Raw genomic sequence first — 24,128 nt, 5'->3', positions numbered from 1 at the left:
ATGGCCAGAGCTGGACTGATCCAAAGCCAGGAGCCAGGAGCTTCTTCTGGGTCTCCCATGTGGGTGCAGGAGCCCGAGTGCTTGGGCCATCTTCTGCTGCTTTCCCAGGCCATAGCAGAGAGCTGAATCAGAAGAGGAGCAGCGAGGACATAAACTGGTGCCCACGGGCTGGCGCCATGGCTCACTTGGTTAATCCTTTGCCTGTGGTGCCGGCATTCCACATGGGCGCCAGGTTCTAGTCCCGGTTGCTTCTCTTCCAGTCCAGCTCTCTGCTGTGGCCCAGGAAGGCAGTGGAGGATGGCCCAAGTGTTTGGGCCCCTGCACCCCATGGGAGACCAGGAGGAAGCACCTGGCTCCTGGCTTCAGATCAGCGCAGCGCGCCGGCCATAGCAGCCATCTAGGGGGTGAACCAACGGAAGGAAGACCTTTCTCTCTGTCTCTCTCTCACTGTCTAACTCTGCCTGTAAAAACAAAACAAAACAAAACAAAACCTGGTGCCTACATTGGGTGCTAAAGCCACAGGTGAGGATTAGCCCACAGTGCTGGCCCCTGAAATCTTTTTTCCTTTAAGATTTATTTGAAAGGCAGAGCAGCAGAGAGAGAGAAAGAGAGAGAGATCTTGGGCCACCTTCTGCTGCTTTCCTAGATGCGTTAACAGTAGCTAGAGCAGAAGCACAACAGTTAGGACTTGAACCAGCACTCCAGCATGGGATGCTGGTGTTTCTAGTGGGGGCTTAGCCCATTGCACCACAATGCTGGCCCCTATGTAATCTCTTTAGTTTCTCTTTTCTCTGTGTCATGTTTTTACACTCACTATTTTATTAATACTAGTCTTAAAATGACATTTTCTTTTCTTGTGATCTTAGGTTCCTCAATTTGTAATTTGTTCTTTGAGTTAATTTCTCTGATTCCTCTAGGGACTATTCATTCTCTGATAAAACTTAATATAAAAGAAAAGTCTTTCCCAAGCCTTTTTACATCTTTCTGCAGTAGGGAGACTAACTCTGGTGCCAACTGTAACTTGTAACGCCTCCAGTGAGCAAAGAACCTTGGCTCAATTGAGCACTTCTTCAGCAAGTGCGTGTGCGTGGCTTCTTCTTTAATGCCGAGAACAATCCTGAGGGGAGGCAACATGGAGCAAATGACGACTGGGGGCCGTTAAGTGACTTGCTCAGCGTGCATGCTGCAGCTAGCTAGGGGCAGAGCTGGTTTTTGAAGGAAGGGCTTCTGCATCAAAGCCCGTTCATTGTACCATGAGAAATGGCACAGCTCACTTTGAGTGGTTGGTAATCTCCTTAGACCAGGCCATCTGTGCTTTGGGTTCAAGGTCAGCAGACCTGGATTTCAATCAGATGGACAGTGCCTACTTGAAGTGTTACCTTGCCTGAGTATCTTGTCTGATCCTCAGCTTTAAGTACAACTAATACCTGACTTGTATGTCTTTTGGGGCTGTTACAGAAAAAGAGAGAATATGAATGAAAGCCCTTCCAAATAGGAAAATATTACTGATATGTGGTACAATTAATTAGTCTCTCATTTTATTATATTTTTAGTGCTTTCTTCTTTTACTTTCCTAGATTTCAAAATTTGGGAATATGGCCAAGCCTCAAACCAAAGGCTCCATTAGCCCCGACTGAATTTCTTTGCTCTCGGGCATTTGGCTGGTGTGAACGTTTCTACTCCGCTTGGTGCTCTTTAATGTTAATGGACTTCCCCAACTTCGTCTTGCTCAGCTCCACTTAAGATAGGTATGCTTGTGCTAACTTTCTGAGCAGTTCTCTTTCCTTGGTCAGTTTGTAACTGCTCTCATTCGTGCTTTGCTGTGGCTTTGGTTGGTGGTTTGGGGGTATACTCTGGAATCTCTCCCTCTTTTCTCTGATCATCCTCCCCTAATTTATTCATACTGTCAGTCATCTATAGGCTGTCCCTTATCCAGTGCTAGTAAGTATCCCATTTTTCTTACTTCACCTTGATAATACTATCTTCTCTTATTTTCTAGAATATGAGGATACTAAATGCATTCTTATCTTTAGAAAAATACCTTCCCCCCTCCCCCCATTACAAACAGCTACTCTGCCTCCTCCCTAAAGCTATCATTTGTGTTAATTGTCTTGTCAGTCCCTTTCATCTGCTGGCCCTTTGTTGTTTGTGATGTCAGAATTGTTGTGCTCTCCTGGCCTTGCCCAAGCCTCCCTCTTCAGCCCGTGTCTTTGCTGTTCTTTCTCTTTATTCTTCCAGCTGCAAGGTGGAGTTTTCCTCTTATCAAGAGCCTGTCCCCTTGTTTAGATTCCTTCCTTTCCTGCCTGCCCAGGGACCTTCTTCCATTTTTATCTTCTTTATTCTCTCTTTCTTTAATTTCCATAAAAATTCTGGAATTTCCAATTACAGTCATGTGTTGCTTAATGGGGATTCTGAGCAGCTAGTTTCATCCATGCGCAAGCATCAGAGAGTGTACTTACATAAACCTATATGCAAGAGCGGGCGTTTGGTACAATGGTTAAGCTATGGCTTTGGGATACCCACATCCCAAGAGTGGGCATTTGGTACAATGGTTAAGCTGTGGCTTGGCACCCACATCCCGTATTGGAGTGCCGAGCTTGAGTCCTGACTACTCCACTTCTGAGCCAGCTTTCTGCAAATGCATACCCTGGGAGGCACACACATGGGAGGCCAAGATAGAGTTTCTGGCTCCTAGCTTCAGCCTGGCCTACTCCCAGATAGCTGTGGGCATTTGGGGAGGAACCACCATGTGGAAGATCTCTATGTTTTTCTCTCTCTGCCTTTCCAATAAAATGAAAATAAATAAAGTCCATTGCTTCTGCCTGTCATGCAGGAAGCCTGCTGTCCTTAGTTGTCACCTACTTGGTGACATAAAAATATTTTGTTTCCTGACTTTTAAGAACAATTATATAATTGGAACTGGTGTGTGTGCAGGTGTAACATTATTTCCTCTTCAGCCCAGCACCAGCCTTGTCTTCCTTAAGGTCTCTACTCAGACGTATACTCCCTTGTCTTTGTATCTTCCCTGTATGTCTCAACTCACAGTGATTTCCTCCTTTGCTAGTTCATGTGGTACCTATTTTCATGAGCCCTAGTTTGTCTTTTATTCCCAAGAATTGTGCAAACTTCTTGAGTGCAGGGATCGTACTACCTCAATTTAAAAATGGGCTTAAATTTCATATAGAAGAAAATGTATCTTGAAAAACCTACAGTTCTACAGCTCCGTGAGCTGCTGGCATGAGGACAGGCACCTGAGCTGCACATGCCAGGGAAGAGCAGACTGGCAGTTCCAGTCTCGTGCTTGCACCAGGGCGTGCATCTGTTGCCTGCAAAGACTGGCACAGTGGCATGGACTACTGAAAATGCTTGCCTCTTTCTCTTTCCTTCTACACTCTTTTCCCTTCCTTCTCCCTTTTCTCTTTTTTCTTTTTGCTAAGCTCATGTAGTTGAATTTCGTAAGTAATCACTTCATTATAGAACTCAGGTATATTTTTGTATACCCATAGTGGTAGAACTCTGTGTCCTGTGTCTGTATAAAGAGAGTCAAACAAGTTGAATGAACACATCAGTAAGTGCTGTGGGGATGGTGAGCACAGGGGGTGATGTGAATTAATCATACTTACCATCTGTGTGTGTTTCTTTGCAACTATTCAGTCAGGCAAAGAGCAACCTTAACATTCAGTGCTTGTGTTTGATTTTAAATACCTGTGAAGGAAGAGTTTGGATCAAAATATCTCTAAATTCATTTTTTAATATTTAAGCTTCTTATTTAGTTAGTTATTTGAAAGTCAGAAAGAGAACAGAGAAAGATCTTCCGCCCACTGGTTTACCCCCCAAATGCCTGCAACACCCAGGGCTGGGTCAGGCCAAAGTACACAGAAGCTCTATCTGAGACTCTGATATGGGTGGCTGGGACCCAAGTACTTAGACCATTGTTCATTGCTTCCCAGGTGCATTAGCAGGGAGCTAGGTCAGAAGTGTAGGCAGGATTCCATCCCAGACACTCTGATGTGGGATGCAGGTGTTCCAAGTGGTGGCTTAACACAATACCTGCCCTGGATATTAACTTTATAATTTTTTTTTTTTGACAGGGAGAGTGGACAGTGAGAGAGAGAGACAGAGAGAAAGGTCTTCCTTTTGCCATTGGTTCACCCCCCAATGGCCGCCGCAGCTGGCGCATTGCGCTGATCTGATGGCAGGAGCCAGGTGCTTCTCCTGGTCTCCCATGGGGTGCAGGGCCCAAGCACTTGGGCCATCCTTCACTGCACTCCCGGGCCACAGCAGAGAGCTGGCCTGGAAGAGGGGCAACCAGGACAGAATCCGGCACCCCGACCGAGACTAGAACCCGATGTGCCGGCGCCACAAGGCAGAGGATTAGCCTATTGAGCCACGGCGCTGGCCAACTTTATAAATATTTAACATTTTCAAAGAGTCACTTTTAATTTCATTAATTTTCTTTTTCTGTTGTTGCTTTTGACTCTTTGGTATTCTCTCAATCTAGAATTTATTAATATACCCAAAGTTTTAAATTTCTCTTTGAATTTATTCATTGGCTCAAAAAATGTTAAAATGTCTTTGTGTCTTCTAAAGCATTGTGTGTGTTTAGTCAGGTTTATACCAGTATAATTTAAAATAGTGTAATTCATTCTTTTTAGTGTATAGTCTATGAATTTTGACAGACCTCTGCAGGTCTATTAAAGCCTCCATCAAGATATAGAATAGTCCATACTGCCCCCAAAAAACTTTTGTGTTCTAAATTTATTTCTTTTGGTGACTCACATGTGTAGGAAGAAACCTTTTTACTCTTTAAGAAAGATACCGTACTTTTTAGAGCAGAAACTCTGTAATTCTTTGCTTTATAAACTTATTTGTCTACCACTTTCCTGTACCCAGTACCCATCATTAGAGAATTAACCAATCTATAGGACATAAATATAATGAGTTATTATATAGCTATTAAAAAGCATGTTGGGGAAGTTACTTAATGACAGCCAATTTTACATGATATATTAAATTTCAAACATTATAAAAATGGTATGATAAGCATCATTCCTTTTTGGTTTAACAAGTTATCCTTGGGGGTGATTGTTGTGACACAGCATGTCATGATGCTACTTGAGATGCCTACATCCCATATGGGATTTCAGAGTGCCCGGAATCCAGTCCCACCTCTGCTTCCTATCCAGCTTCCTGCTAATACACCTGGGAGGCAGCAGATGATGGCCCAAGTACTTGGGTTCCTGTAACTCCCAATGGAGATGTCGATGCAGTTCATGGCACCTGGCTTTGGCCTGACACAGCTTTGGCTGTTATGGCCATTGATCCATTGGATGGAAGAGTTCTCTCTCTCTCTTTCAAATAAATAAATAATTTTAAAAATTATCTTTGCACACATAGAAACATTGGAAGATGTACTACAGAATTTTAATGGTGTTTTCTTATCCCTGAATGGTAGGATTTGGATGATTTTCTTTGTCTTTTTTGGTATTACAAATGAACATACATTATTTTAATATACAGAAAGCCATTCCTTTTGGAAAGATCAGCTTTCATTTTAAAATCATAAAATAATTTTAAAAGTATATTTTAAATTTGGATATGAATTTTGTTACACTTTTGGTTATATAAATATTCATTTCTTTTCTTTATTAAGAACATACAAATCTTTTCCCAGCTGAGCCTTGTGTGAAACTGTTTTTACTTTTATTTTCCTGCACAGTTTTACCTAGATTAATTTTTATTTTTTCCTTTGCTTTTCTATGAAGTGATCATTAACTTATCCCCAAGCTCCTTATCAGTTTTAGATCTCCCCCTCAGCTTGTTCAAATGCTATTTCTCTTTTTTTAGAAAATCTTTCTGGGAAACTTCAAAGTTGTTCCAATCACTGAGCCTGCTGTACAACCAGGACCCTGATTATCTGCCATCTATATCATGCTGGGAATTCTTTCTGCTTCTCTCCTAGGCTGCATTCTTAATTTGTTATGTCACACATCTTTCTTTTTCTTAGTTTATTCCATCATTTTACTGAAGAAAATCATCCAGTACCATCCTGAAAGCAAGAGAGTAGTTTTATCAAATTTTGCATGTTTGAAAATGTTTTCTGTTGTCACACTAATTGATGGTTTGGCTGGGTGAAAATTCTAGGTAGTAAGTCATTTTTCTTCAGGATTTTAAAGGTAAAACTATGATCTTTCAGCCTTCTAGAGTTATTGGGAAGTTCAAAGTAGTTGGATTCCTTAATCTTTGTATATGGCCTCTTTTTCCTAAAGAGTTTGTAGGATCTTCTGATTGGTTGCCCTGAAGTTTCATGAGGATGTATGGCTTGGTGTGGGTCTACTTTTAGCCACTGTATTAATTACTGGGCATCTCGTATGATTCTGGGAGTCTACATCCTCAGATACTGTCTTAGTCCATTTTTTACTGCTGCTATACCAGTTTCATAGACTGAGTGATTTATTTATTTATTTATTTATTTATTTATTTATTTATTTATTTATTTTGACAGGCAGAGTGGACAGTGAGAGAGAGAGACAGACAGAGAGAAAGGTCTTCCTTTTGCCGTTGGTTCACCCTCCAATGGCCGCCGTAGTTGGCGAGCTGCGGCCAGCGCATCGCGCTGATCCGAAGCCAGGAGCCAGGTACTTCTCCTGGTCTCCCATGGGGTGCAGGGCCCAAGGACTTGGGCCATCCTTCACTGCACTCCCGGGCCACAGCAGAGAGCTGGCCTGGAAGAGGGGCAACCGGGACAGAATCCGGCACCCCGACCAGGACTAGAACCCGGTGTGCCGGCGCCGCTAGAACCCGGTGTGCCGGCGCCGCTAGAACCCGGTGTGCCGGCACCGCAAGGCGGAGGATTAGCCTAGTGAGCCGCAGCGCCGGCCTAGACTGAGTGATTTATAAACAATAGAAGCTCATTTGGCTCACATTTATAGAAGAAAGGAAGTTCAAGAGCATGATTCTGACATTTGGCAAGGACTTTTCATGCTTGTGAACTTTCTACAGTTCATGAAGAACCGTGGCAAAAGGCAAAAGGATAAGAAGGCAAGAGTGAGTCAACAAGAGAGGGCTAAATTAATTTTTATGACAACTAACCCACTTGCAAAGTAATGACATTAATCCATTGCTGAGGGCAGAGCCCTCGTGACCTAATCACTTCTTATCGGGCCTCACCTCCCAACATTGCACTGAGGATGAATTTTTTTCCTTAGATATTTATTTGTTTATTTTTTTGAAAATCAGCATTAGATATTTATTTGTTTATTTTTTTGAAAATCAGCATTAGAGAGAGAGAGAGATCTTCCATCCACTGGTTCACTCCCCAAATGACGGCAACGGGAGGACTGGACTAGGTGAAGCCGGGAGCTGGGAGCTTCTTCCCAGTCTCCCATGTAACTACAGGGGCCCAAGGACTAGGGCCATCATTTTTATTTATTTATTTTTTTTTTTTGACAGTGAGAGACAGAGAGAAAGGTCTTCCTTTTGCCGTTGGTTCATCCTCCAATGGCCACCGCAGCCGGTGTGCTGCTGGCGCATCGTGCTGATCCAAAGCCAGGAGCCAAGTGCTTCCTCCTGGTCTCCCATGTGGGTGCAGGGCCCAAGGACCTGGACCATCCTCCACTGCACTCCCGGGCCATAGCAAAGAGCTGGCCTGGAAGAGGGGTAACCGGGACAGAATCCGGCGCCCCGACTGGGACTAGAACCTGGTGTGCCAGCGCTGCAGGCAGAGGATTAGCCTATTGAGCCATGGTGCCGGCCTAGGGCCATCTTCTACTGCTTTCTCAGGTGCATTAGCAAGGAGCTGGATCTGAAGTGGAGCAGCCAGGACTCAAACTGGCCCCCATATGGGATGCCAGCACTGCACATGGCAGCTTAACCCACTGTACCACTTCACTGTCCCGAGGATGAAATTTTCAACACATGAGCTTTGGAGGACACATTCAAACAGTAGCAGATATTTAATTATTTCTTTTTTCTGTAAATTCCTGTTATTTGAATGTTGGATTTTGTGTTTTAGTCCCCTGTGATTCAAATCTTTTTTCTTCTGTTTGCTATTGACCTATCTACTGTTTGGGAAATTTTCCCAACTTTTTTTTCAGTCCTTCTATAGAGACTTTATTTTTTATATGATGTGCCCTTTAAAAAATATACCACGTTGTTCATGTCTCATGGTTGGCCACTATTTTCATTTCTTACCTTAACATACCATTAATCTCTATTTCATTTGTTTTCTGTTTCCCTCAGATTCTTTATTTCTCTTTTTGCTTTGCTCAGTTTCTCTTTTCTACTTTTTTTTTTTTTTCAGGTATCTAGTAATATATGATTATTTAAGGGAGGAACAAATTTTCCTTCCTCATCTTGGGTTTTATGGTTGGGGCCAACAAAAGATTGGCCAGAGAAAAGCATACAAATTTTGTTTGATATTTGTATTTTATGTGAGATTAGGAGGTGCTTCCTAGAAAAGAAGTGAGAATTCCAAGGAAGCAGTTAGACTCCGAAGCTTGTGTGCCGTTTAACAAAGGTTAGGGCATGGTGGGGAAGGGATTAGACCAGGAAAAGGGGCCTGGGCTTCCAGGGGTGATAAATTGTGGGACAGTGAGTAGCAAATGTGTGGGGGGACCAAGGGTTACTTTAATAAAGTTTGTGCACACACATCTTCCCGTCGATTCCGCCTTCATTTTATCCTGTGATAAAAGTGTTTTCTTCTTGGCAGTGGGAGGGCACCTTTCTCACAGGGAGTTTGTGCCATGCTTCTGGCAGAAACAGGAACTCCAGAGAGGCTTTGCCCCATCTGTTGGCTTCAGCTCAAAAGAATTGGTAGGCCAAAGTGACATATTTTGGGATGACATAATATGATCTTTTCAGCTATCTGATGTTTTAAGAGTAAGGGACTGAAAAGTTGCTTCTAAGCCGTGCAAGTGGCTGAGGAGTGTCAGCAGTGAGCCTCATTGCAGGGCGATGTGGTTGGAACACGTTGACAGGGAACTCCAGGTGTCAGTGTTCGTAGTCTTTCCTCGTGGGCTGGTCAGGATTCCTAGAGAACACTCCTCCCAACTCCTGGCTGCCATGGCCTGGGACTGAGTGGGTGCAGGGAGGGGATCAGAGAGCTGTTTACTTAGCTCTTGGGTTGTTAGGATGATTCTTGTTTGTTCTTTAACCTGACCCTAAGTTACCACAGGCTTATATTGACCTAATTGATTCTGAACCCTTTAACTTACTGGTTCTCAAATAGGATGACATGGAAGCAGATGTTTGGAATTGCCTTTTGATTGGAATAGAGACTCTTGGCCAGGGATGCTAAAAGTTCTGCAGTGCTAATGGTTGTAGGATGAACAATCGCATCACCCGTAATGCCAAATAGCTGCCCTTTTGAGAGCAGGGCAAGTCTACATTAGAGCAAATCTTAGGACTGGTTAAAGTTAATTACCAGTTATTATCTTTGACTCTCTTGCTCTTCCTTAAGTTATGCTTACCAGTGATGATTCTGATTTTAATTATAATTGGAATTGGAATTTGGAAGATTTCTTTGAAGTAGGTGGCCAGGGTAGAAGCATGAAGGCCAGTTAGAAGGTCACTGTGGAAGTTAGACATGAGGTATATAATGGTGGTTCAAACTAGAATGGTAGAAGGAGAGACACCGAGGATGCAGGATGTGCTTTTGGGGTAGGGTCCACAGTGCACAGAGATAGATTGAATGTGAAAGATAAAGGAAAGGGGGAATCAAAGGTGGTCTTGGAGTAACCTGGGTTTGATTCTTGGCTCTGGATCCCCATTCCAGCTTCCTGCCAGTGCAGCCCTTGGGAGGCAGCAGGTGATGGTTCAAGTACCTGTGCCCCTGCCGCCCATAAGGTGACCTGGACTGAGCTCCCTGCTCTTGGCTTTACACTAGCCCAGTCCCAGTGGCTGGCATTTGGAGAGTGAGCCTGTGGGTGGAAGCTGTTTGCCTGTCTCTCCCCTTCTTCGTGTGTTCTTCTGCCTCTTGAGCAAAGGGGGTGGAAAGTGTACATCAAATTCACCTTGGGGGCTTTTGAAAATGTCTGGGCCTCTCTTTGATTAGTTCAAATAGAATGTTGTGGAGATCAGGGTGGCATGAGGTATCTCTGTCATTATGGCCCTCACTCCTCTCATTTCTTCTCATTAATCATCTTCTTGTCTGGCTTCTAGGCCTCACCAGTCTCCCATCCATTAATCAGTACCTAAAGCCACTTTCTCACAGCCACCTCTGAGTACTGTCCTCATTCTCTCTTCCTTGTCCCGTTTGCTTTGGTAACCTCTAACCATGGGTCAGTCCAATGTAATCTGCCTCTAACATGGGCTTCTGGAAGCCACAGTTTTCGAGCTGTGTGAGATTCATCCATGAGCTATTTGGCTCTTTAATCTTTACTATTCATATTGGAATGTCTGACCATATGAGACGCATTAGGTATATGGCCCTTTTATTTAATAGTGGTTCCAAAACTGACTTCAGTTACCTAAGGTCTCTGTGGCAGTATCAGTTGTATCCCATTCATTTCACAACATGTTTGAGTAGTATTGATGATAGTATTAATATTTCATAAATGAGAAAACTAGCATAAAGATAAAGTAGTTTGTGGCATCAGCTAGCAGGCATAATGCCTTTTTTTTTTTTTTTTTTGACAGGCAGAGTGGACAGTGAGAGAGAGAGACAGAGAGAAAGGTCTTCCTTTGCTGTTGGTTCACCCTCCAATGGCCGTCGCGGCCGGCACGCTGCAGCCTGCACACCGTGCTGATCCGAAGCCAGGAGCCAGGTACTTATCCTGGTCTCCCATGGGGTGCAGGGCCCAAGTACTTCGGCCATCCTCCACTGCACTCCCGGGCCACAGCAGAGAGCTGGCCTGGAAGAGGGGCAACCGGGACAGAATCCGGTGCCCCGACCGGGACTAAGAACCCGGTGTGCTGGCGCCGCAAGGCGGAGGATTAGCCTACTGAGCCGCGGCGCCAGCCTGCATAATGCTTTTTGAACTTGGAAAGGCAGGTTATTAGGATTATATATTAGACAACCATTCTTCTCCACATCAATTCTGTGTTGTGGGTTGGTAGAGTGTCTTTCGTGCCACGGGTTTTTAGGAGTTTTTGATGGGTTGTTTATTTTCATTTTGAAATATGAACTGTCCTGATTCTTTCTTACCTATAACTTTTGGGAGCAGTGTATTGATACGTAGAGAAAGTTTAGTAGGTGATCATCCTTAGCTTTTGTTTTTAACAAGAATTTTAAAGTCATTGACCCTGGAGAACTTTTCTTCCAGTTTTTATTCAGTTGCCCTTCGTTCCCTTTGAAATAGTGGGCCTGACCCAGTTCTTTTTTTGAGAATTCATTTTACAGAACAGAGTGTTAGAATATTTTTGTTCTTCTAATCAAGTGCAATGTAAGAACTGGCAGGCATCCACAGCTTCTGTTTTTTAATATGTGAATAATCCTATCCCTTGGTTAAGATATTAAATTTTAAGAGGCAGAGAAATGGAGACAAAGAGAGCACTCCCATCTGTTGGTTCATTTCCCCAAATGCCCATGACACTAAAGCCAAAGCCAGGAGCCAGGAACTCAATCCATGTCTCCCAAGTAGGTGGCAGAAGCCCAATCACTCGAGCCATCACCGCTGCCTGCCAGGTTCTGCATTAGCAGCAAGCGGGAGTCAGCAGCCAGAGGGGAGTAATGAACCCAGGTGCTACAGTATGGGTTGTGGGCATCGTAACCAGCTTCCCCACCGCTAGGCCAGACACTTGCCACCAATATTAGTTTTATTATTATTGTATTACTAGTCCTGGGATAGCAGGGTGTGGTCTGAGGAGCAGAGCTATTTCATACACAAAATAAATTGTCCTTTCCCTACATTTTTATCTTGATTTTGTCATTTAATTTTCCAACAGGGATCCTTGTTCCTATGTTCTTCTTTTAAAGATTTATTTTTATTTATTTGAAAGGCAGTTACAGAAAGAGAGGGATATACAGAAAGAGAGAAGGAGATAGAGAAAGAGAAAGAGAGAAGTCTTCCATCTGCTGGTTCACTCTCCAGATGGCCACAACAGCGAGGCTGGGCTGAACTGAAGCCAAGAGCCAGGAACCAGGAGCTTCATCCGGGTCTCCCACATGGGTTCAGGGGCCCAAGGATTTGGGCCATCTTCTGCTGCTTTCCCAGGTGCATTAGTACAGAGCTGGATTGGAAGCCAGAACTCGAACCAGCACCCACATGGGATGCTGCTGTTGCAGGTGGTGGTTTAACCCACTAGGTCATAGTGCCAGCCCCAATGTGTATTCTAAAAGAATACCATATATAGGAAATTAAATTTGTTGTTAAATGAAATTTGGACTGTTACAAAATTCAACAAAGTTCATCAATTTAACTTCACTTCTCCGTATAGTATGCATCTGAGCCTTGGTAAATGGATATTTATTTTGAAAATAAGTTGATTAAGTTCTGGTGGAGACACAAAACATATGTTGTATCAACTCTTTTTCTTAAAAGATGTATTTTATTTATTTGAAAGAATTACAGAGAGATGCAGAGACAATGAAAGAGAGAGAGAGAGAGAGGAGAAAGAGAGAAAGAGAGAGGTCTTCTGCTGCTTCCCAGGCACATTAGCAGGGAGCTGCACCGGAAGTGGAGCAGCCAGGACTTGAACCTGTGTCCATATGGAATGCCAGTGCTGCAGGCTGAGGCTTTAGCCTGCCCGTGTAGCAACTCTTAAAGATGATTATACTTTGAAAATATTTAGAAATGAACACTGAACCACTTATAATACATGTTAGATGTCTATTAAAGTGTTCTACATATTAAAAAGCAAAATGCAGTTCTTTTCCTATATTTGATAAGAATAAAAGATTATAACTTTGGGAGAAATGGAATGAAAAGAGGAGAGAGTATAGAGAAAGCTAAGCCGACGCTGTGGCGCAGCTGGTTAAAGCCCTGGCCTGAAGCGCCGGCATCTCATATGGGTGCCAGTTCTAATCCTGGCTGCTCCTCTTCCAATCCAGCTCTTCCTCTGTGGCCTGGGAAAGCAGTGGAAGATGGCCCAAGTTCTTGGGTCCTTGCACCCATGTAGGAGACCCGTAAGAAGCTCTTGGTTCCTGGCTTTGGATCGGCACAGCTCCAGCCGTTGCGACCATATGGGGAGTGAGAAGACCTCTCTCTCTCTCTCTGTCTCTACCTCTCTCTATAACTCTATCTTTCAAGTAAATAAAATAAATCTTTTTTTTTTTTTTTTTTTTTTTTTTTTGACAGGCAGAGTGGACAGTGAGAGAGGGAGACAGAAAGGTCTTCCTTTTCTGTTGGTTCACCCTCCAATGGCCACCACGGCCGGCACACCGCGCTGATCCAAAGCCAGGAGCCAGGTGCTTCTCCTGGTCTCCCATGCGGGTGCAGGGCCCAAGCACTTCGGCCATCCTCCACTGCCCTCCTGGGCCACAGCAGAGAGCTGGACTAGAAGAGGAGCAACCGGGACAGAATCCAGCGCCCCGACCGGGACTAGAACCTGGTGTGCCGGCGCCGCAGGCAGAGGATTAGCTTAGTGAGCCGCGGCACTGGCCAAATAAAATAAATCTTTAAAAAAAAAAAAAAAGCTAAGGGTAGTAATATTAATTTCTTAGTTCCACAAGCTGGGTGGCTTACAACAACAGAAATCTGTTCTTCAACAGTTCCAGAGGTTAGAAATTGGAAATCAAGGTGTTAGAGGGCTGCGCTCTTTCTGAAGGCTGTAGGTCCCTTGGCTTGTAGATGTCACTCCAAGCTCTGCCTGCATAATCACCTGGCTCTCTCTGTGCTCCTGTGTCCAAATTCTCCCTTTCTTTAAGGACTGCAGTCATACTAGGTTTAGCCTTCATGCTGCATCATCCTATTGCTAAAAGGCGGAAGGACAAGAGGAGGCAAGAGTGAGAAACGAGAGAGCAAGTAATCCAGTGTGACTTTATCTTAACTTGGTTTACAGCTTCTAGGTGGATGCGAATGTTAGGGTCACACAATTCAACATAGAGGGATCCAAATTCAATTTCCATTTTTATATTTAAATTGTATTTAATATAGTTTATATAAAGCAAACAAATAAGTTGCATTTTATGTTAAAATATTTATTTTGGTGAATCGGCATTGTGGCAAAGCAGGTTAAGCCACCACCTGCAATGCCCACATTCCATATGAGTACCTGTTTGAGTTCCAGCTGCTCCACTTCCAATACAGCCTCCTGCTAATGTGCCTGGGAAAGCAGCAAAAGATGGCCCAAGTCCTTGGGCTTCTGTACGCAATGTGGGAGACCTGGATGAAGCTCCTGGCTCCTGGCTTTAGCCTCATCCAGCCCCTGCAGTTGCAGCCATTTGGAGGGTGAACCAGCAGATGTAAGATCTTTCTCTATCTCTAATTCTGCTTTTCAAATAAATAAATCTATAAAAAATTTATCCTGGAGGCTGGCGTTGTGGCATAGTGGGTTAAGCCACTACCTGCAACACAGGCATCTCATGTGGGCACAGGTTTGATTCCTGACTGCTCCACTTCCAATCCAGTGCCCTGCTAATGTGCCTGAGAAAGCAGTGGAGAATAAATAATGCAAGTCCTTGGCTCCTACACCCATGTGGAAGACTCAGATGGAGTTCCAGGCTCCTGATTTTGGCCTGGCCCAGCCCTGGCTATTGCAGCCATTTGGAGAGTGAACCGGCAGATCTCTCTTTCTTGCTCTCGCTCTGGCTCTGACTCTGGCTCTCTCTTACCCTCCTTCTCTCTCTACCTGTGTCTTTCAAATAAATAAATACATCTTTAACCACCCCCCTTTTTGCAGTTATATTCACATATATGCTTTCCTGCAGGAGCTTAAGGTATCTAGCAGAGATTCCACTAAAGGAATCACTGGTTATGAAACATCTTATTTGTACAGTTGTGGAGCCAGCAAACTTTTCATGTTACTCTTAGCTGACATTTACAGAACCAAGCTAGAATTTTCTTGAGTGTTTTCACTTTTATTCACTTTAGAATAGTACTTGAAATGTTGTTATTTGTTGTATATCAACAATACCTAACAGTGCCTGAATTAATGAATGTGTGTGTGTGTGTGTGTGTGTGTGTGAAGGGTTATTAGCAGGACTATGATATAAAGAGTTTTCGTTCAGTAAATATATTCTATTTTTAAAAATGTAACCAATGGCATCTTCACACTATTCTACAGTTTTATTGCTTACAGTAGATCATTCCATAGTAATATATAAATTTGTGATTGCATGATATACCATTGGTAAATCATAATTTATTTAGCTCACCTCTCTTTTTCAATTTTTTATTTGTAATATACATGCAGCATAAAATTTACCCTCTTAACCATTTTAAATATACACATTAGTATTAAGCACTTCACATTACTGTGCAACAAATCTCCAGAACTTTTCATCTTGCGACAATTAAACTCTGTACAGTTGGTCCTCCATAACTGTGGGTTCACTATCCGTGGACTCAACCAGTGAAACAGTCAACCAGCATAAATATTCAGAAACAGTTACATTTGTCTGAACATGTACAGATTTTTTTTTGTCATTTCCCTAGCAATACAGAAAAACTATTTACATAGCACTTATATTGTACTCAGTATCATAAGTAATCTGAAGATGATTTGAAGTATACGGGAAGTTGTGCATATACAGCATATGCAAATGCTGTACCATTTTATCTAGGGGACTGAGCATCCCTGGATTTTGATATTGAGGGACACGGAGGGACAGCTTCACTCATTAAACAATGAATTCCCCCTTCCCACCTGCTGCCACCAACCACTCTGCTTCCTGTTTCTGTGGATTGGAGCTAGTCCCCCGCTTTAGGTGTTTTCATCTTTGCTCTTGCAAACAAAGCCACAGTAAATCTCCTTACATATGTGTCATTTTGTACACAAGTATGTCTGTAGAATGAATTCCTAGAAATGGGATTGCTGGGGAAAAGGTTTGTGCATTTCTTAATTTTGACATTTTTTTTAATTTTTTATTTTTTGACAGGCAGAGTGGATAGTGAGAGAGAGAGAGAGACAGAGAGAAAGGTCTTCCTTTTCCGTTGGTTCACCCCTCAATGGCTGTTGTGGCCGGCGTGCTGCGGCCGGCACACCGCGCTGATCCGAAGCCAGGAGCCAGGTGCCTCCCCTGGTCTCCCATGTGGGTGCAGGGCCCAAGGACTTGGGCCATCCTCCACTGCACTCCCGGGCCACAGCAGAGAGCTGGCCTGGAAGAGGGGCAACCGGGACAGAATCCAGCGCCCCGACTGGGACTAGAACCCGGGGTGCCGGCACCACAGGCAGAGGATTAGCCTATTGAGCCTTGGCGCCAGCCTCATAATTTTGACATTTAATACAAATTGATTTCCAAAAAGATTGTACCAATTTATACTTCACCAGCAAAGTCAAAGCTGTTTGAATATTTTGGGAAAGTTAGCTTGTCAGCTGAACTGAACCGGAAGCTTGGGGAAGACAGGCCGTTCTGAGAAAAGCCGGTGCCACTACAGTTTGCTCTCCCTAGGGTTCTACCTCTGTTCCTTAGCAAGCATTTGGCACCATCCCTGGTTTGTTAAATTTTTCTAAAGAAAAATCTTTTTCATCAACATTGTAAGCTATTTGAGCATTAGTAATAACATCTGGTAGAATGATTAGAATACCTCAATTTGCAAGTAGGTACCACAACTTATATGTTCAACCCTACTGCAAATTTCCTTCATATAAAATTTTAAGATCTTTAAAATAAACGAATAGAGGTCAGCATTGGGGCACAGCAGATTAAGCTGTCTCTTGGGATTCCAGCTTTCCATATTGCAGTGCTGGTTTGAGTCGTGCTGCTCTGGTTCTGATCCAACTTCCTGCTAATGTGCCTGAGAAGCCAGTGGATGCTGGTTCAAGTACTTGGGCCTGTGCTACCTGAGGGAGACCTGGATGGAGTTCCTGGTTCAGTCTTGGTTGTTGCAGCCATTTGGAGAATGAACCAACAAAAGGAAGATCTCTCCATCTCTTCCCCTCTATCACTCCACCTTTCAAATAAATAAATAAATCTAAAAAAAAAAAAAAAAAACAGTGAATGAATAGATGCCTTGCTCAAGTGGGTTTTAATAGAGAAACAAACAAAATCCTTCTTTGAAACAAACTCTTTTGTAGAGCTGCACTGTATCACAGGGAGCTTCAGTATTTTGGGGTGATGTGAGGGCTGACTGAGAAAAGAGGCAGGCGAGGGGTGGTGAAGCAGGTGGCTCCAGGCCTCCCATCTCTGCTGGATCCAGAACTGTTAAATGCAGCAGGCATGACTCTGTCCTTATAGCAGGGAGTAAGGTAGGGGTAGGGTAAAAGTGAATGCTGCCTGATAGTTCATGCCAGGTATTTAGAACTCTAGCAGCTTCTTTGTAGAATCCTGGTATTTGAAAATGTTACTCTGTTTTTTTCCTGTGAAATAAATCAATTTAACTAAATAAAGTGAAGTATAATAACATAGAGAGCATTCCTTTCCTAATAGTGTATACACAGGATTTGGTGCAATGACTTTTCATCTGTATATTTTAAATAAGTTTAGCTTCCTTAAAATGAAGATACATAAATATACTTGTAGTGTTTGAGTGTTTTCTTCTACAGAATTGGAAGATCTGAGAACCACCTTCTGGCGATGATCATATAGATAGTTTGCAATCCATTCCCTCAGACTTTTTCCAGTCTCTTAATATAGCATAAGTTGTATTCCTTCTCTAAAAAGATAGAATCATGCTATGAGTAAGATTTTGTGATTTGCTGTGTTTAGTTGGTAATATATCCATTTTGTTATAATTTTCTGATCTATTCCTCTGTTTGTAAACATTTAAGTTGTAATAAATAACATATATGTACATACGTGTGTGTGTGTTTATGTTTATGAGAAGGGACTTGAAAGAGTTCATGGAGAATTTGCATGATTTTTAAATTTAATTCTCCTTGAAATTTTTGAAGCTCCCTTGTATATCTTTGCCTGTTTGGACTAATGTTTCTTCTGTGAGATAAATGTTAGGAACTAGAACTTCTAGACCAAAGGTATGACATTTATATTTTAATGGATATTTAGAGGCTCTATAAATGTTATATCAACATTCAAGTTTTTATAGGAAATCAACTTTGTTCTAAACTTTCAGAAATATTTTTCTAATAGAAGGTTTCTAATGATGTAAAGATATTTAAAATGACAGCTGTAAAACTTTTTATTCTTACAGTGATGGAATGGGGGGAAGATATTAAAGCAATTTCAAAAGACGAAGCAATGATGTTGGTGAATCATCAGGCGACAGGAGACGTGTGCACACTGATGATGTGTCTCCAGGACAAAGGGCTGGTAAGCTACCCGAGGGCCTGAGGGACTTCCGGGGGAGGCTGCGGAGGAATCACACATGTGGATGAAACGTGTGCACTTTCCTGAAAACTTAGGAAATGCTAAAAAGAAAGATCTACCTATATATTTTTAAAATATTGTAGATATAGGTAGATGGCTGTATCAGTATATATTTAATTCTAAGTCACTCTAGGAGGGGGATTTAGAGACTTTAAAAATAATACCTGGGGTAATACATCTCAAAACTATTTTGAAAAAGTAACAACTGGTTGAATGAAAAGCTAATATAGTTCAAATTGAGGTGAAGTAGTAGGTTGTCAGTTTCAGAAACGGAAACTCAAGAAGAGGTATTGCTTAAGATGGAAGAGTAGAATTAATTAGTGAATTAGTTATCTTGGTGATCTCTAGCAGAAGGAAGTAAGGTAAGTGTTATTATTATTTTTTTTTGGTCAGTGTTATTTTAAATTTTATTTACAAAGTAGATTGAAAGAAAGATATTAGACTTGCTTTATCCAGTCTTGCTATATTGGGGCTGTTGATTTTACATTTCTTGTATTGGTAAATATATATATATATATATATATATATATTTCTTGTATTGGAATATATCAATAGGGGTTGGCATTTTGGTATAGTGGGTTTGGCTGCCTCTTGTAATGCTGGCATCCCAGAGTGCTGGTTTGAGTCCCAGCTCTGCTCACAGTCCAGCTCCCTGCTAACGTGCTTGGGAAGGAAGCTAGGGGCCCTGTCATCCGTCTGAGTGACCCAGATGGAATTCCTGGCTCCTGGCTTCCACTTGGCCTAGACTGGGCCATTGTGTCCATCTGGGGAGTGAACCAGTGGATGGAAGATATTTCTCTGTCTCTCCCTCTCTCTCTGACACTGCCTTTCAAATAAATATTTAAAAAAAAACCCAGTTTTAAAAATAATAAAATATATCAACAAATTGGGTAGATTTAAAAATAAATTAAAAAATAAATTTGGTCTTTATCATTCAAAATTATCACCTTATATTTGCTTTGGCAGCACATATACTAAAATTAGAATGGAACAGTAAAGACTAGCACAGCCCTGTGCAGGAGTGACACAGAAATTTGTAAAGCATTCTGTATTTTTCTTGTTCTTAATTTGAATGTTGCTTATGAGTGTAATCAAATGGCAAAAATAACATCATTTATTTGCACATTTAATGGTATGTGTACTGTATTTCCATAAAGTGTTTTAAAAAAAGAGTTGTCATCTTAGAAGTTAAAGAAGTTATGTTCATAGAAAATTAGATAAATAGTATATAAAATTAATGGAGTTAATATTTGGCTTAATAGTAAATGAACAAAGCAACAAATGCTGATGTTCATTCAGAGCTTATTAGTCCAAAAGAGTGACTTAAAGAAGTATAGACGTGCACGTAGGAGGCGGAGGAGAGGGTATCACCAGCCATAGTAATTGCAGGAGAGGTCTCTAGTGGGGGGTGATCACCAGGTACCTGATGGATGTGGAAAGCTTTGTGTAGGGGACAGGACATAAACTTGGCCTTGAAGGATAAGTAGAATTTAGTTGGGTAGAGTGTTGGAGCAGGGCCTTCTTTCTGCCTTAGTGAAACCATCCTGGCAGAAACAAGAGCTGAGAGTAAGGCAGGTGTATTTATTAGCTCCTACAGATTTTGATCACCAGGTCAGGGTAGGGTCAGAAAGTGAGGTGAGATTAAAGGAAAGCATGTTTTGGTTATTGCAGAATCTGTTTTTATTATTTATTTGAAAAGCAAGAAGTATAATCTTGCTAGAATGTGGAATAAATGCAACCCTTTTTATATTCAGAATCTTGAAGTGTTAGAGTAATCATTGTGTAGATGTATTTGCACTTAACGATAATACATATGGCCTGTCGTTTAAATTCATGATATTAAACTTTTGTAAAAACAAGTATCATTTGGCCTTCTGTGAAAGAAAATCTTCCAGTTGGCTAACAGTTTTATTCTTGCTGAATATGATAATTACATTTATAGTGATAATTATTCTGAGGGAATACAGCATCCTTAAGTGGTTTTTGAGTCTCAAGGAATGATTAAATCATCAGTATAAATATGCCTGTTTTCTAACTCCAATTTGGGATGGATGTTAACTGTGCTAACCAGAGTATTAGCATGAAATTCATGTGGACAAATGAAAGGCTGGTTAGCTTGCCTTTCTGAAAAAGATCTGAGTTTGTTCGCATTCATTTTCTTACACTAAGTAATTTGTTTTTACTTTCAGGTTAGTTAACACTGAACATTTAATGCTGTGGTACTTCAGTAATTTGAAATCCAAAAGAGTTTTTTTAAATCTCTCATAAAGAAATAATAGAGAAATACAGAGGTTGAGGCATGGTAATCTCTACCTCCTAGTAGAGATTGCCTACTAACTACAGGGCAGAACTAATTTACATTTACAGTACGAAAGTTTATTGGATGAATTAATTACTCCATGGTTCATTCAAAGAAAGGCATTGATAAATTGTAAGCAAGTTTAAAAATACTACCTTCATGGTGATGCAGTTGTAATATAGCTTTTTGAATTCAGGAGACTTGGAGCAACGGTCGGTGTTTCAGTGGGGGCACCATTGGCATTTTTGTAGCACAACACAGTGGGGGCTGTCCTGGGCATTGCTGGATGTTTTGCATACTGGCCAGCCACCCACTGAACAGGTGCACCACTCCCTTGTCACTGTGACAGCAGAGATTGTCCTTCCAGATTGACTTACTTATCTAGAGGAGAACCACTGCCCTCATTCTAAGTTCAAACAGAAGTAAAGACTAGAGTCATTGGTTTAAGTCTGTCTAGGTGACGCTTTCGTGGGTGGAAAATCTGTGCTTCCAGATGAAAAGCAATTGATGTAGACCAGTTTCATCTCCTAGAGGTAACTAACAAAGTTCCGAGTGTCCGACCTGTCCAGCACTGATGGTTAATTCAGGCAGTGTTTTTTTACTGACCTTTTTTTTTTTTTTTTTTTTTTTTGAGGAATATGAAACAAGGATGAGCTTTTTACTTTTTTTTTTTTTCCCCTAAATGGGCTGGCTGATATCTTTTTAATAAGTGTCTGTGAAGTAAGGCATTTTGTCCTTTTATGGCAATAAAGCTAAGAACACTTATTTCTGCAAAAATAACTCTATATTGACTCATGAGAGTTCCTCTAAAATAAATGAGGACAAATCTCAGAATACAGTTCAACTGTCTTCCTGAACTTGGTTTTTTAATGATCATTTGGACATAAGAGGTAAACCCATCATAAATGAAAAATCCCAGAGATGCATAAATCACAGCTTTACTTCTTACTAAGCATAAAATTAAGATATTTTTTAAAAGATTATTTATTTAAAAGGCAGAGTTACAGAGAGAGGAGAGACAGGGATCTTCTATCTGCTGGTACACTCCACAAATGGCTGCAGTGGCCAGGGCTGGGCCAGGCCAAAACTAGGAGCCAGGAACTCCATCTGGGTCTCCCAGATCGGGGCAGGGGCAGTTACTTAGGTCATCTTCCACTGCTCTCTCCCAGGCACATTAGCAGGGAGCTAGATGGGAAGTGGGGCAGCCAGGACATGAACTGGACCTCAAACAAGATGCTGGTGTCTCAGGTGGTGGCTTAGCTTGCTGTGCCACAGTTTGAGTCCACTTATGTTTGCTTGCTTGTTTGTTTGTTTGTTGACAGGCAGAGTGAGAGAGAGAGAGAGAGACAGAGAGAAAGGTCTTCCTTCCGTTGGTTCACCCCTCAAATGGCCACTACGGCCAGCGCTGCGCCGATCCGAAGCCAGGAGCCAGGTGCTTTCCTCGTGGTCTCCGATGCAGGTGCAGGGTCCCAAGCACTTGGGCCATCCTCCACTGCCTTCCTGGGCCACAGCAGAGAGCTGGACTGGAAGAGGGGCAACCGGGGACTAGAAACCGGGGTGCCGGCACCGCAGGCGGAGGATTAGCCTAGTGAGCGGCGCCAGCCCACTTATGTTTGTTTATTCTCGGGTCACTTTTCAACAAATTCCATTTGATATAAATCTCATTTTATTTGAACAAAGTAATCATCATTGCAAAGCAAAACAACACTGAAAAGTGAGATGCTGGTGATTATTTTTTACTCTATTAATTGACTTGGAGACTGAATTGTTCACTAGGCACATACCTTATTTTTTAAAGTAATTTAATACAGTAAAGCTGATGGAATAGGGGTAACTGAGAAATTAAGGCAGAAGCTGTGATATTATATTATCTGGCTTTCGTAAAAGTAGCGGCTGGCGCCGCGGCTCAATAGGCTAATCCTCTGCCTTGCGGCGCCAGCACACTGGGTTCTAGTCCCGGTCTGGGCGCTGGATTCTGTCCCGGTTGCCCCTCTTCCAGGCCAGCTCTCTGCTGTGGCCCGGGAGTGCAGTGGAGGATGGCCCAAGTGCTTGGGCCCAGCACCCGCATGGGAGACCAGGATAAGTACCTGGCTCCTGCCATCGGATCAGCGCGATGCACAGGCCGCAGCGCGCCGGCCGTGGCAGCCATTGGAGGGTGAACCAACAGCAAAGGAAGACCTTTCTCTCTCTCTCTCTCACTGTCCACTCTGCCTGTCAAAAAAAAAAAAAAAAAAAAAAAAAAAAAAAAGTAGCACATAAGTATTGAATTTTTTCCTTATATATAAAGTCACATAATTTGGTGCTTAGAGATGATGTTTACATTTGTTAATCTCGTGAGAAGGGGCCAGCACCGTGACGCAGTAGGTTAACCCTCTGCCTGCAGTGCCCATATTCCATATGGGCTCAGTTCTAGTCCCGGCTGCTCCTCTTCTAATTCAGCTCTCTGCTGTGGCCTGGGAAAACAGTAGAAGATGGCCCAAGTGCTTGGGCCCCTGCACCCACATGGGAGACCAGGAAGAAGCTCCTGGCTCCTGGCTTCGGATCGGCACAGCACTGTCCAATTTAAGAAGTTCATTGCGGCCATTTGGAGAGTAAACCAATGGATGGAAGACCTTTTTCTGTCTCTCCCTCTCACTGCCTGTAACTCTACCTCTCAAATAAATAAATAAATAAAATCTTTTAAAAAAAATCCCGTGAGAAACTACAGGAGCATGGGTTACATGCTTGATTGAGGTTGTAGCTTTTCCTTATTTAAGGTTTATAACAAGGAATGCTGTTTCCTCAGCAGGAAAGAACAATTAACCAATTCGTTAATTTCCTGCTTAAACTTATTGTTAGTTTTAAAATTTGCTTGAAATGAAGTCTACTCTCAGTATTTTTTTTTTTTTTTTTTTTTTTTTTTTTTTTTTTTTTTTTTTTTTTGGACAGGCAGAGTGGACAGTGAGAGAGACAGAGTGAAAGGTCTTCCTTTGCCGTTGGTTCTCCTTCCAATGGCCGCTGCAGCCTGTGCACTACGGCCGGCGTGCTGTGGCCAGCACACCACACTGATCTGAAGCCAGGAGCCAGGTGCTTCTCCTGGTCTCCCATGCGGGTGCAGGGCCCAAGTACTTGGGCCATCCTCCACTACACTCCCTGGCCACAGCAGAGAGCTGGCCTGGAAGAGGGGCAACCAGGACAGAATCCAGCGCCCCGACCGGGACTAGAACCCAGTGTGCCGGCGCCGCAGGCGGAGGATTAGCCCAGTAAGCTGCGGCGCCGGCCTCAGTATGGGTATTAATGCTTATCAGCAATGGATGTATTTTTGTATTTAAGGACTAGCATTATAAATATTTTTATGCTGGCAAAGAATCTTTCCTGATAAACTCACAAATATGCTTTATAGCATAACAGAATGTATAAATCATTCTATTAGATTATTTTTAAAAAATACTCTTTATTTTGGACATAAACTTTTTACATTTT

The 24,128-nt window shown here is 42.4% G+C and overlaps 1 protein-coding gene and 1 non-coding gene across 8 annotated transcripts in view; both read left to right on the top strand.

The window, feature by feature from the left end:
- The window catches only part of LPGAT1 (lysophosphatidylglycerol acyltransferase 1), a 100,749-nt gene that overhangs the window by 28,186 nt on the left and 48,435 nt on the right, over window positions 1-24,128 (top strand). For all 7 annotated transcript variants that reach the window (XM_051820550.2, XM_070055252.1, XM_051820546.2 and 4 more), the window contains one exon: window positions 18,192-18,310. In XM_051820550.2, the coding sequence (XP_051676510.2) occupies window positions 18,192-18,310 (119 nt within the window). The remainder of the gene's footprint in view (window positions 1-18,191; window positions 18,311-24,128) is intronic.
- Window positions 19,322-19,423, top strand: LOC127483618 (U6 spliceosomal RNA). The gene has a single exon (XR_007910057.2). It is a non-coding gene; the product is annotated as a U6 spliceosomal RNA (small nuclear RNA).

Source organism: Oryctolagus cuniculus, chromosome 13 (assembly GCF_964237555.1).
Source record: "Oryctolagus cuniculus chromosome 13, mOryCun1.1, whole genome shotgun sequence".
Classification (NCBI taxonomy): domain Eukaryota; kingdom Metazoa; phylum Chordata; class Mammalia; order Lagomorpha; family Leporidae; genus Oryctolagus; species Oryctolagus cuniculus.
The sequence above is the reverse complement of the archived record's forward strand: the minus strand, read 5'-3'. Positions and strand labels throughout refer to the sequence as shown.